The sequence below is a fragment of the Arabidopsis lyrata genome, assembly GCF_000004255.2.
Source record: "Arabidopsis lyrata subsp. lyrata unplaced genomic scaffold ARALYscaffold_4, whole genome shotgun sequence".
In the NCBI taxonomy this organism is placed as follows: domain Eukaryota; kingdom Viridiplantae; phylum Streptophyta; class Magnoliopsida; order Brassicales; family Brassicaceae; genus Arabidopsis; species Arabidopsis lyrata.
In genome coordinates, this window is record NW_003302552.1 from 5850801 (window position 1) to 5864293 (window position 13493).

Sequence of the window (13493 nt, forward strand, 5' to 3'; positions counted from 1 at the left end):
ATTATCAAATTTCTTTACTTTATTCTTTTCTTGGTTAATTTCCCTTTCGAATTCTCATATTCATTCGTTGATTTTAAAAGTTTATCTCCACTAAAATACTTAAAGACAATTGAGTGTGAATCCTACATCCACATACAGGGAAAGTGAGATTTAGAGATGACTCTCGGATTGATATCAAAGGCAAAGGTACCAAAGCTTTTACAGATGCGAATGGAAGATCAAGAGTAATGACTGATGTGTACTGATATGTCTATAATTTGCATGTTTTACACATCCAATTATAACCATTTTGAGTCTAGTTTCATTCATCTTTCATAGCATTCATCATCATTTCTCACAATTTGCATGTTTAAGTGTGTCTAGCATTAGTCTTGCATGCATTTTGCATTCTGGAGTTGTTTTAGGTGCTTCGGAGCTATTGGTGTTCAGAAAGTGCAAAAACAGAGCTGAAAGTCACATTTGGACCACTCTACTCGATCACCAGTAGCAAAGAGGGAAGCAGTCAGCTCAGCAGTCCATCCAGACTGTTCTACTCGATCGCAGAGGAAGAGGAGCAGTCCATCCTGACAGTCTACCCACATACTCGATCGCAGGGTTGAAGAAGCAGTCCAGATCATGCCATCAACCAACCTAATCGATCACAGGAGAGAAGAAGCAGTCCAGATCCTGCCACCAACCATTCTACTCGATCACCACCTCGACCCTCTGATCAATCTGCACTCAACCAGACAACCTGAGCATAGGAAAGAGAAGAGGAGAGAAGGAACCACTTGATCGCGGCTTCGATTCACGCTCGACCATGAAGCCCACTTTGAGCCCATATACTCGACCTCCACGGTCCATGGGCTTGTTAAGCGGACTCGAAGCCCACTTACTTGTCCTTGTCGTTTTTACTATAAATAAGTATCTAAGGGTTTCGCCTGAGACATTCACTCTTAATTGACGTTTTAGTCTCGAACCCTAGTATTGTTTTAGTAGCCGCTTTTGCTTCTGCAACTTTGTATTTTTTCATTTTTCTAAGTTATTGAGATTCTGCTTTCATTCTCTTGTTGATTTCTGTTTCATTACCTTTAATCTTTGAAGTTATGCAATCATCAATCGTTTCTGTGTCTTTGAGCATGTTGTCTGAGTAGTGACTAGGATTTATAAGGATGGGATAGAGTAGATTTGAGATCCTTAGTTGATTCTGATGATTAAGTGTAGTTTTATTGAATCCCTTCTGGATTAGTTGAGTTTACCTCTTATTCCTTTTTGATCAACTGGAATTCGATCAAAAGCATTCCCGCACCCAGAAGGTGTTCGATGGAATGCTTGATCTACTAATTCCAGTGATAATCGTCTCTATCCCAAGGGATTGGCCGTTTAGAGCGGTTATTGACTTTAACAGTCGGTTCTTATTGCCTGCATAGTTAGATTCCGTTAATGGGAATTAGTCTGGGCTAGCTTTGCTTGAGGATTTGTTGCACGGGAGTGAATAAGTCTGTTGTTGAACCTGTTGTCTAGGGATAGCTTCATTGAGAATTGTTAACCATCTGAATTGATTATGGAGTCCACACTATTGGATTACCCCATCCTTAGGAGTTTCTTATCCAATTGATTTATCTGTTTATTTACCTTCCGCATTCACCTTCTCTGTTACTTGCTATTGAATTTTGATAATTGTCTGTTTTTGGACCCTTTTACTCTATCACATCCTCCTTCTGGCAAAGAGCCTTGTGATAGAGTATAGCAATCCATTTCTGCAAATTTACTATTTTCTGCATAAATCACTAGGACTGTTAGAAAACAACCAATTCCTGCTTGGCTTGACTTAATAATTTTTTATCATATCTCATTTGTTTGCATCACACCTGATTGGATTGACACCTAAAATACTACAACGACATGATAGTGCTTTAGGATTAATTGATCTTAAAAACCTATTATCAATTTGGCGCCGTTGCCATTTGGGTGTTATCTTTGCTATATTTGAGATTTTTGGAAACGTTAAGATCAAGTTCGTTTTTTTTTACAAGGTTACTAACGCTGTGGCTTTCTCTTTATTTGTCTGTTTCAGGTACTATCTCTGATTACTCTGCTGCTCAAGCTGAGCTGATACCTGTTGCATGCATACTAGATCAAAAGGACATCAGAACCTGCTTTTCAACGAGAACATCGACCGTATTGCTCGTGACTTAAGAGAACAGACAGGCACAGACGTTATGGCCGACGATCAGAACCCAGAATTGCCAAACAACATTGGTGTATGCGATGCTCCACGCAATGACAATCAGCGCAATGGCATTGTGCCTCCACCAGTGCAGAACAACAACTTCGAGATCAAGAGTGGTCTCATTGCCATGGTTCAGGGCAACAAATTTCACGGCCTCCCAATGGAGGATCCACTCGATCATCTGGACGAGTTTGATAGGCTATGCAGCCTAACTAAGATCAATGGAGTCAGTGAGGATGGCTTCAAGTTGCGTTTGTTTTCATTTTCTTTTGGAGATAAAGCCCACCAGTGGGAAAAATCACTTCCTCAAGGCTCCATCACCTCCTGGAATGACTGCAAGAAAGCCTTCCTGACTAAATTTTTCTCCAACTCCAGGACAGCAAGACTCCGGAATGAGATTTCTAGCTTCACTCAGAAGAATGCTAAGACTTTCTGTGAAACATGGGAGCGTTTCAGAGGATATCAGATTCAATGCCCTCACCACGGTTTCTCCAAAGCCTCACTCCTGAGCACTCTCTACAGAGGAGTTCTCCCTAAGATCCGGATGCTCCTGGATACAGCATCCGACGGGAATTTCCTGAACAAGGAGTTGAAGAAGGATGGGAGCTGGTAGAGAATTTAGCTCAGTCTGATGGAAACTACAATGAAGATTATGACAGAGCCATCAGAGGAAGTTCCGACTTAGAAGAGAAGCACCGAAAGGATATGAAAGCCATGAATGACAAGCTGGACAAACTACTTCTTGTGCAACAGAAGCAAGTCCATTTTCTCTGTGAAGATGAGACGTTCCAAGTCCAGGATGGGGAGACTCTTCAGTCAGAAGAAGTAAGCTATGTGCAAAACCAAGGAGGCTACAACAAGGGCTACAACAACTACAAGCAAAACAATCCCAATCTGTCTTACAGGAGTACCAATGTTGCAAACCCGCAAGATCAGGTCTACCCTCCACAACAGCAAACCCAACCCAAACCATTCGTCCCATACAACCAAGGACAAGGGTTTGTTCCTAAGCAACAGTTTCAGGGAAGTTATCAACCACAGCAGCCGCCACCCAGATTTGTACCACAACAACAACAACCCTCTAGCGCTTCTGACTCAGAACTGAGGCAAATGCTCCAACAGCTTCTTCAAGGACAAGCATCAGGCTAAATGGAGATCGCTAAGAAGCTGGACAAAATGAACAACAAGATAGACATCAGTTATAACGATCTCAACATCAAGGTCGAGGCACTGGCCTCAAAGGTCAGATACATGGAAGGCCAAACTGGGTCAACCTCTGCTCCCAAGATTACAGGACTTCCAGGGAAGTCAATTCAAAACCCCAAGGAGTATGCCACTGCTAACGCCATCACTATCAGTCACAATCGAGAGATGCCTACTCGATATGCCCATAACTCAATCACTACGGACAGTGAAGTTCAAGATGGGGTGGATTTCTATCAAAATGAAGATTCAGCTGAAAAGGCAACAGAGGAGCCTATACTCGATCCATCTACTCGATCACCAGCTCCTGCAGCATCGCAATCTGTTGAAAAACCAGCTGCTACCAAAACCAAGGAAAACTTCTTTGTTCCCCCACCTTACAAGCCTCCACTCCCATTTCCTGGTCGATTCAAGAAGGTTCTAATATAGAAATACAAGGCTCTCTTAGATGAACAACTGAAAGATCTTGAAGAAATCATGCCTCTAGCTGATTTTCTTGCTCTAATACCAGATTCCCACAAATACGTGAAGGATATGATCACAGAGAGAATCAAAGAAGTTCAAGGAAAGGTGGTGTTGAGTCATGAGTGCAGTGCAATCATCCAAACGAAGATTATTCCCAAGAAATTGGGAGATCCTGGTTCGTTGACCTTACCTTGCTCACTAGGTCCTTTATCTTTCAGTAAGTGCCTATGTGATCTAGGTGCTTCTATAAGTCTCATGCCTCTCTCCGTGGCCAAGAGACTAGGTTTCAGCAAGTACAAATCTTGCAACATCTTCTTGATCCTGACTGATAGGTCTGTTAGACTACCTCATGGGTTATTAGATGATTTGCCTATTAAGATTGGAAATGTTGAAGTCCCGACAGACTTCATAGTGCTAGAAATGGATGAAGAACCAAAAGATCCATTAATCTTAGGAAGGCCCTTCTTAGCTACAGCTGGAGCAGTCATAGATGTTAAGAAAGGGAAGATTGATCTTAATCTTGGAAAAGATTTCAAGATGAAGTTTGACATCAATGATGCTATGAAGAAACCAACAATAGAAGGACAGACCTTCTTGGTTAAGGAAATGAATCGGCTAGCTGATGAACTCCTAGAAGAGCTTGCTGATGAAGATCACCTTCAAACTGCTTTGACCAAGAGTGGTGAAGCTGGGTATCTCCTTGGTGAGACCTTGAGCTCTGAGAACTCATTAGACTTACGCAAGGTAACAACTGGGTCTGATGTCATTAAGGGTTTGATTGCGTCAGAAACAAATGTTATGGCAGCAAATGAGGCAAGCTTGACCCGTACTCGACCTGCTGACTTGACCGTCTACTCGAGTAATCCTTTAACTCGCCCACAGAGCTCATGCTCGACAAAACTGCTTGATCAGAAGCTAGAGTCTCACAATTTCGCATCAGAAGATTGGTTAAAACTTATGGAGAGGTCTAAATGGCAGGATAAAGCCATAAGGGAGTTAACAAACACTGTGAGAAATCTAAAGGATCAAATCAAAGAGCTCCATGGGAAAGCCAACCAAGGACCACTCAATATCAAGGACGTACCAACTGATGAAGCCATTACTCTGGTTAACAAAGAAAAAAATGAATTCACACTAGAATGGTCTATAGAAGAAGACTATCCGAATGATCAGAATGAAGCTTACTTTGAAGAAACGGCCATTGAGTACTCAGTTGCATACGTTTCAAGAGAGCATGCTGAGTTTGATGATCCATCTACTGAGGAAGAAGAGGAAACCTCATGTCATCTCTACAAACCTCCCTAAGCCTAATAAGTGTGAGGAGTCAAGCTAGAGACTTTAAACAAGCTCACTTGGGAGGAAGTCCCATGACTATCTCTGTAAATAATTTTTCCTTTCTTGTTATTTTTGATTTATTTTGGTTGTGTTTGTGGTTCTCAGGAATGGAGAAACAATCTGGAGATAGAGTAAAAATTCAAAAATTTTACTCTACCAAGGACCTTGTGATCGAGTATATCAGCCCAGTGGAGTCCAAAAATTTGAAAAAATTTTGTTGCACCCAGAGACCTTGCGATCGAGTAAGAGGGTCGAGTACCCACGCAGAGCTGAAGCCGAGACTGAGCAAGGAGATTCTTCAATGGCCTGGCAAGAATCGCAAACGGGCACTAATGATCACATCCGCTCCTCCTTCCATTGAGGTAAGCACCATACTTCAACACTGTGCATTACCATCCCCTGTTTCGTTTCAAGGATGTGTTTGTCCTGAGTACTCTCTTCCAAATTTGGTCACACAGAGGACTGTGTGATTTAAGTTTGGGGGAGGGCTCAGGAAGTGTGTGAACTGATGAGTCTTTTGTGTTCTTATCTTCATATTTTTGCATTTCATACTTGAGTCTGCATTCATCTAAGGCATAGAAAAAACCAAAAAAAATTTGAAAATTTTTCTGAAAATGTATTCCACAAAAACAGAGTGTTCATTTAGTTGCATCACATTTAGGATTGAGTCTAGTATGTTTCATATAGGATTGTTGCATATGCATAGGGGATTATGATGAGATAGCCTTGTAAGCATGTTGGTTCAGTAGATAGACTCAATGCCCTCGTTGCTAGTTGTCTGATGCGTAGTCAATGAAATTGAAGTAAAACTGCACCATGTCTTGAATGCTCTACTCGATCACACTGTCATGATTTGATACCATTCCCTATCAATTTGAACTTGAACCTGATTTACAATTATCATGTCTTAGCATCAAATTTAAACTCATGGATACCATATACATACTTGGGTTTTCTTTCAACTTTTCACCACCCTTGCTAACCCAAGTAGCTGCTTCCACCATAGAAGCAGTTTCCCTAGCCCTTAACCAAAACTTTCTTTTAAGCCCTGTAATATCTCGTGTGTGATTGTGAGGCCTGTTTCAGGATTGAGCTTGGTAGAAAGTTTTAGGTTTGAACCGACAAGAATAGTGTCTCATGTAGTTCTAGTCCATGTTTTCTGGACTAGATAGGACTAGGTGGGAGTCTATTTTTGGGTGGGGATCGAGTATATGAGTAAAATAAGGTAAAGGTTGATGTTTTTAGGAGAAGGAAGTTGAGAAACAAGTTAGTCTAGTAATGGGTTTTGAGGAACTAAAATTCGAATAGATAGGCTCTGTAACAAAAGAAAGCAAAAGTCTAGAAAAGTCTTTATCATAAGAAGATAACAAGAGCCATAGTTGTCAAAGAAAACCAAAACCCACTAGATCCATCAAGTAAAAGAAAACTTCTCCTTAGAACAGAGTCAGAGAAAAAGAAAGAGTGATTTGATCAAAGATAAAAATGAGAAAAAAATGCCTTGAGTGCAAAGGGTAGAACTAGGATCATCTTCTGGGCTTGAGGGTAGTACCATCTGCTGGTGTAAACACGGTTTATGTTATTGGGTAGATGAGATACTGTTGTTGTATGCATAAGTTAGATCTTACCTATAGCATTCTCCTAAAGCTCAGTCCAATTCTTTTGAGAGTCCCCTGTTACTAAACTTGAACCACTTTAAAGGGACTGTCTTTATCTCCTAACCTTCACCTTAAGCCAAATGAGTTCATTGATGGTGCGTTGCTTGATTCACGTTCTGATACTAATGAATGTTAAAGGGATTGGTCGATTTGAAAGCATTTGTAGATCGAGTATAAGAGTCGGATTGAATTATAACAAGGCATGGCTAACGTTTTTGAGTAGAGATCGATCATATCGCATCCTAGAACTATCAACTTGGACCTTGATTTTATCTATTCTATCTGATTCTTTGGTTCTGAATCCCCACCTTCAAACCTCGGCTTCATCTTATGTTTACTTGTTTGCTTGAGGGCAAGCAAAGACTAAGTTTGAGGGAGTTGATATGTCTATAATTTGCATGTTTTACACATCCAATTATAACCATTTTGAGTCTAGTTTCATTCATCTTTCATAGCATTCATCATCATTTCTCACAATTTGCATGTTTAAGTGTGTCTAGCATTAGTCTTGCATGCATTTTGCATTCTGGAGTTGTTTCAGGTGCTTCGGAGCTATTGGTGTTCAGAAAGAGCAAAAACAGAGCTGAAAGTCACATTTGGACCATTCTACTCGATCACCAGTAGCAGAGAGGGAAGCAGTCAGCTCAGCAGTCCATCCAGACTGTTCTACTCGATCGCAGAGGAAGAGGAGCAGTCCATCCTGACAGTCTACCCACATACTTGATCGCAGGGTTGAAGAAGCAGTCCAGATCAGGCCATCAACCAACCTACTCGATCACAGGAGAGAAGAAGCAGTCCAGATCCTGCCACCAACCATCCTACTCGATCACCACCTCGACCCTCTGATCAATCCGCACTCAACCAGACAACCTGAGCATAGGAAAGAGAAGAGGAGAGAAGGAACCACTTGATCGCGGCTTCAATTCACGCTCGACCATGAAGCCCACTTTGAGCCCATATACTCGACCTCCACGGTCCATGGGCCTGTTAAGCGGACTCGAAGCCCACTTACTTATCCTTGTCGCTTTTACTATAAATAAGTCTCTAAGGGTTTCGCCTGAGACATTCACTCTTAATTGACGTTTTAGTCTCGAACCCTAGTATTGTTTTAGTAGCCGCTTTTGCTTCTGCAACTTTGTATTTTTTCGTTTTTCTAAGTTATTGAGATTCTGCTTTCATTCTCTTGTTGATTTCTGTTTCATTACCTTTAATCTTTGAGCCTTTTACTCTATCACATCCTCCTTCTGCCAGTGAGCCTTGTGATAGAGTATAGCAATCCATTTCTACAAATTTACTATATTCTGCATCAATCACTAGGACTGTTAGAAAACAACCAATTCCTGCTTGGCTTGACTTAATAATTTCTGATCATATCTCATTTGTTTGCATCACACCTGATTAGATTGACACCTAAAATACTACAACGACATGATAGTGCTTTAGGATTAATTGATCTTAAAAACCTATTATCATGTACTTTATACCCGACTTAAAGAGCAATATTATAAGTCTTGGTCAAGCCACTGAATCAGGTTGTGACATAAGATTGAAAGGAGGATACCTAACAATGCTTGATCAGGAAGGGAAACTACTAGTCAAGGCAGAAAGGTCCAAAAACAGACTATACAAAGTGAGGATGGGATTGAAAAACAGAGCAAGCTTGTATTTGACAACCATAAGCGATTCAGATCGATGGCATGCAAGGATGGGACACATAAATCTTGTGACTTTGAAAAACATGTTCAACAGAGAACTTGTTCAAGGAGCTCCATCGTTTATAGTTGAAAAAGAAGTTTGTAGCTCCTGCTTACTTGGTAAACAAACCAGACAAATGTTTCCACAAGAAACAAACTACAAAGCAACCAAGAAACTAGAGCTAATTCATGGAGATCTCTGCGGGCCAATAACACCAAGTACAAACGCTGGGAACAGGTATATATTCGTGCTCATTGATGATTTTTCTCGTTACATGTGGACCATTCTGCTAAAGGAAAAGGGAGATGCATTTCAGAAGTTCCAAAACTTGAAGACTTTGGTAGAAAAGGAATCTGATTCAAAGATACAGACATTTAGAACAGATAGAGGTGGAGAGTTTGTATCCTCAGAGTTTAATTCTTTTTGTGAAGAATCAGACATCAAAAGACACCTCACTGCTCCATACACTCCGCAACAGAATGGAGTTGTAGAGAGACGCAACAGGACCTTAATGGAGATGACAAGAAGTGTTTTGAAACATATGCATATGCCAAATTACTTGTGGGGAGAGGCTATCAGACATTCTACCTATCTCTTGAACATGATCACTACAAGAGCCCTAAAGGACATGACTCCCTATGAATGCTTTCGGGGAAAAAGGCCAACAGTTGAACACATCAGGATCTTTGGTTGTATTGCTTACGCAAAAATAGACAAACCACATTTGAAAAAACTTGATGACAGATCTAGGATGTTGGTTCACTTGGGAACAGAACCAGGATCTAAAGTTTACCGTCTACTTGATCCGCAAGCACAAAGAATAATGGTAAGCCGAGATGTTGTATTTGATGAAGCTAAAGGATGGAACTGGAAGCATGACAACTCGGTAAGAGATGGAGATGGAAGTTTCTATATCACATTTCATGATTATGGGAATCATTCAAGAAAATGAGGAATTTTCAACCTTCTCTTTATCTTTAATTCCTCATAGTGCAAATGCAAAAGCGGATAATTTAGCACGAAAAGTTCGTACCGAACCGCATCATATCACTTATGTAAACAACATTCCCCACGAATGGTTTTTTTGAATTTTAGTTAAAAGCTGTTGACAAACAAAAGAAAGATTTCCTTATCTCTAAAAATCATACCAAGAACCGATTATTCGATTTAGTGGTGTTTTGTTAGCATTAAATCTTCATAACTAATTTCCTTATCTATAAAAATCTTACCAACGGATTATTAAAATTCAATTTTAATGCAATCAATAATGTCGTGATTTTATTTGTAGAGAATCTTACCAAAAGTAATTACAAAATGTCGAAAATAAAGGAAGATCCGAAATAAAATTTCCGAGTACAAAAATTAAACAAAACCTGACCCGATTAGATGGGCTATGCCACCCAAACCAACTGAGGGAAGTTGCGGAATACAATGAGACGTTCATCCTCCTTGCTCTGCAAGCCAACTCAAAGAAAAGTAAGGACGGAACATCATCTAATATAATTCATTCCAGGGGGGGTCATTATAACCACTTGATCGACATAATGGGTGGGAATATGGAGCAAATATGTATTTCAAAAATGTTAATATAGATTTGAGTTTCTCTCATCTTTAGGGCTCTCTTCATCTATGAGTCTATGATGACAACAGTTTCGATAGCCAGTGTAAACAAGATTCCGAACCGGCTATGGTTAGCCTTTTGCCTCCGGTGGAACAGATACCTCCGTCGAAGAATGCTCAGAAGGAGCAACAAGGATACGAGGTGCAGAAAGATGAAAAAGGCTCAAGAGAAAAATCATACTAAATGTTCAAATGCTCCACATCGAAAAGTTGCGACAGTTGTTAACTAGTATATAAGGTTAACCAACTCATTGCTCCAAATGACTAGACCATTCCTCCATATGAGCATATTTGTTAACGAGCTCATTGCTCCAAATGACAAACACAAAATGAAGTTTTGACCGGAGATGTATGGAGGAAAAACGCAATAAAGCTCTGCCCGATCAACCGATGACTTCACACAAAAATATCGACACAACAAAACTTACAATGACTTCACACATAAATAGCATTCCAGAAATACACCTTGTCACAAGTTAAAACATTGATTTAGCACTTTAATGACGTCAGGAACACTTTCATTTGTTTTCTGGTTTCACCTTGGAACAAAACTTAAGAACAGAGCTTCTGTCTGTTTCCCAAATAAGCTCCAGGATGATCGACTCTCCTATCTTCACATCATTAGCGTAGCAGAACTCTTTCCAACCTCCTGACAATCTCATTCTTTTACATTTTTCCTCAAACCACAGATTGGTAGACCACTTCACGCCATGTTTATCCAAAAAACTCATCTTCTTTGCCTTTATGATGTCATTCACCTTTGTGAAAGGTACTGGAAGAATCTGAGAAAGATTTAAACGAAGGAGACGAGGATGAAGTATCGATAAGACCTATATAAAGAAAATTAATGTCTTGGTGATGAAACTAACCAGTTTAGATTGTCCTACGTTGTAAGGTGTAGGAGTTACTCTCACAAATCGGTTTTGAGGTGGTAAAGAAGAAGCTTTCACGTGACGTGAGCTTCTCTCGTCTTGGTTGTTGTCTATTGCATTAGCTTCTTCATCTAGCTCTCTGTGGGATAAACGTAAACCCAGAGTTCCTCCCCTTTCGATCAGTTTGAAAGTGAAGAAACTTCCAGCTCTAAGTCCATTAGCATGACAGAAACTTCTCCATCCTCGTCTGATGTAAGTAGTTCCACATGATTTCTTTCGTTTCAAAGCTACAGTCCATGATCTACCCTTTCGTTGATCAGAATCATATCGCCACATCTTTTGTCTAGACCATTTGTCCTCACATAGGAAGATTCTGAAAATATATTACAATAAAACATGAGTTTGATCTTAATCAGACCCTAGTATAAGAGTTTCTTCTGAGTTAAAATTGTAGAATACCAGTGAGTCATAACGTAGATTCGAAGGCGTGACATTAGCAATGAAACAAGAGAGATCTAGTGAAGACTCTGCTTCTTTCTTCTTCCTTTGAATCTTCCCTGAAAAAGAAGATACTAAATCCAACTCGTATTATTAAACAGATTCTCTCTACTTAAAGAATCATATTCATCAATATCATTTAGAGAGACAAAAGAACAAAACTCACCGAGGTTGTTCTGGTTGTCTAGACAAGACACATATTGAATCTCATAACAACTAGGTCCCAACATTGTAACGTGGAAAGTCATGGATCTCTCTTGTCTGAAAACAATGATGTCGCCGATTCGAAGATCATGTGCGAGAGCAAACTCTGTCCAACCGTTGGTGAGTCTCTGGCCATCTATTTTCACTTTCCAGGTTTTCTTGGATGCGTCTGATCTTAACTCTGCCGTCTTATGCTCATGTCATCCTTCTATATTCTTAAAGAAGAAAGCCACAGGAATTGTCTGAATAACATGCAAAAACAAAAGCAGATCCATTATTCCCAATGAGCTTCTGAAAAAGACATAGACAGAGATAGAAGAAAGATAAAAAGATTTACCAAGTGGCTGTGAAAGCCAGGAAGAAGAGGCTTGAAGAAATGTTGATTCACCATTCTCAAAGCTTCTAAATCTCTCAGCACTAAAATCTAAAATCTCAAGGAGGAAAGAGGCGATTTGTTTTTTCTTTTTTCTAAGTAGAGACTGTTTGGTTTCCACTAGTGAACATTCCTTATAAGAGGAACTCGAGAACTTTAAAAAAATAAAACCACCGATTAATGATTGCTTTTGTATATAAAAATAAAACCATCAAACTCTTTTCTAGTTTACGTGTATTCATTATGCCCTTTCAATGCTTTTTTATTACTAACAATCTGTACCCATTAAAGTATTAAGTAGTTCTAGTAACTTCTTGACAATTAATTATAAATTTCTCCGTAAAGACTAGAAGTGAATACCTAAAACGTGTTTCCTGAGTCAGAAACAGATCCTATATAACAAGAAAAAAAAAAATACCTGAAGCTTATTTCCATCTCTTGGGTGGCTTAACTTTGGCTCCAAGGCATCAATAAGAGAAACACACATGACCCATTTCAATACCCTGCAATGTACAGTCTTTCAAATTTGTAGCCATGAAGGTGGCTTGGAACATCTTCTGCAGGTTGGGTTTCATATTGTTTTGGGACTTCTTGCAAAAGCCTTTGGCAACTTTTAAAAGTCATAAAAAACACATGACCATGTGATACAAAGAACAGAGCCGGATACAGCTTGGAGAGTTCATGAGATGGCAGTTTCCATACACATGCAAAAACACAAGAAAACTTAAATACGATTGCTCTCGTCTTCAACATATCACCCGCGCCACTAGATACACACTCCACAACAATGCGTAACAATGGATCGGACCCGCGGTCCACCGCAGGACAATATTGGTTTACATACGTTAATTTTAATATTGTGCGTGTTTTAAGTAGAGCGAATTGTGTAGTGTACTTATAAATATTCATAATAACTAATTGTAGAGAAAATGATAAATTGTTTATAATTAAACTCATCATATTAGTCATGATTTACAAAATGGAATTTTGTGTTTTAGAATTCTAAAATAAGACGATTCATGGGAATTAGAGCAGTCAAAATAGGTCAAAAACTGCAGGTCAAGCCCAAATCATCTCACTATAAGGCAGATTTGAGCAAAAATATTAAACACGCAAATAAGTGGGCAACATGGATTGATTCGCAGTGGGTCATAGATTTTAATCGGTTTTCGTCCACGGGTTGGCGGATCGGCCCGCAGGTTAGTATTTATTGATAAAAATATCATTTATTCAACATATGATAATATTTAATAAATGAAATTAAAAAACTTTTAATAAATGAAATTAAAATATTTATAAATTAATGATATATAAAACTATTTACTCTTAATTTTATTTATTTATTTATTTATTTTAGTAGT

General features: G+C 39.3%; 1 protein-coding gene and 1 long non-coding RNA gene across 2 annotated transcripts; both read right to left on the reverse strand.

The window, feature by feature from the left end:
• Nucleotides 1–10561: 10561 nt before the first annotated feature.
• Nucleotides 10562–11414, reverse strand: LOC9314997 (B3 domain-containing protein REM14). The gene is made up of 2 exons (XM_021027528.1): nt 11055–11414; nt 10562–10967 (listed from the first exon to the last, which is right to left on the reverse strand). The coding sequence occupies exons 1-2, from the start codon at nt 11391–11393 to the stop codon at nt 10704–10706; spliced, it is 603 nt and encodes a 200-aa protein (XP_020883187.1). The 5' UTR covers nt 11394–11414; the 3' UTR covers nt 10562–10703.
• Nucleotides 11415–11425: 11 nt separating this feature from the next.
• LOC110228985 lies at nt 11426–12903 on the reverse strand. Its single transcript, XR_002332508.1, has 3 exons — nt 12097–12903; nt 11722–12001; nt 11426–11629 (listed from the first exon to the last, which is right to left on the reverse strand). It is a non-coding gene; the product is annotated as an uncharacterized LOC110228985 (long non-coding RNA).
• Nucleotides 12904–13493: the final 590 nt, after the last annotated feature.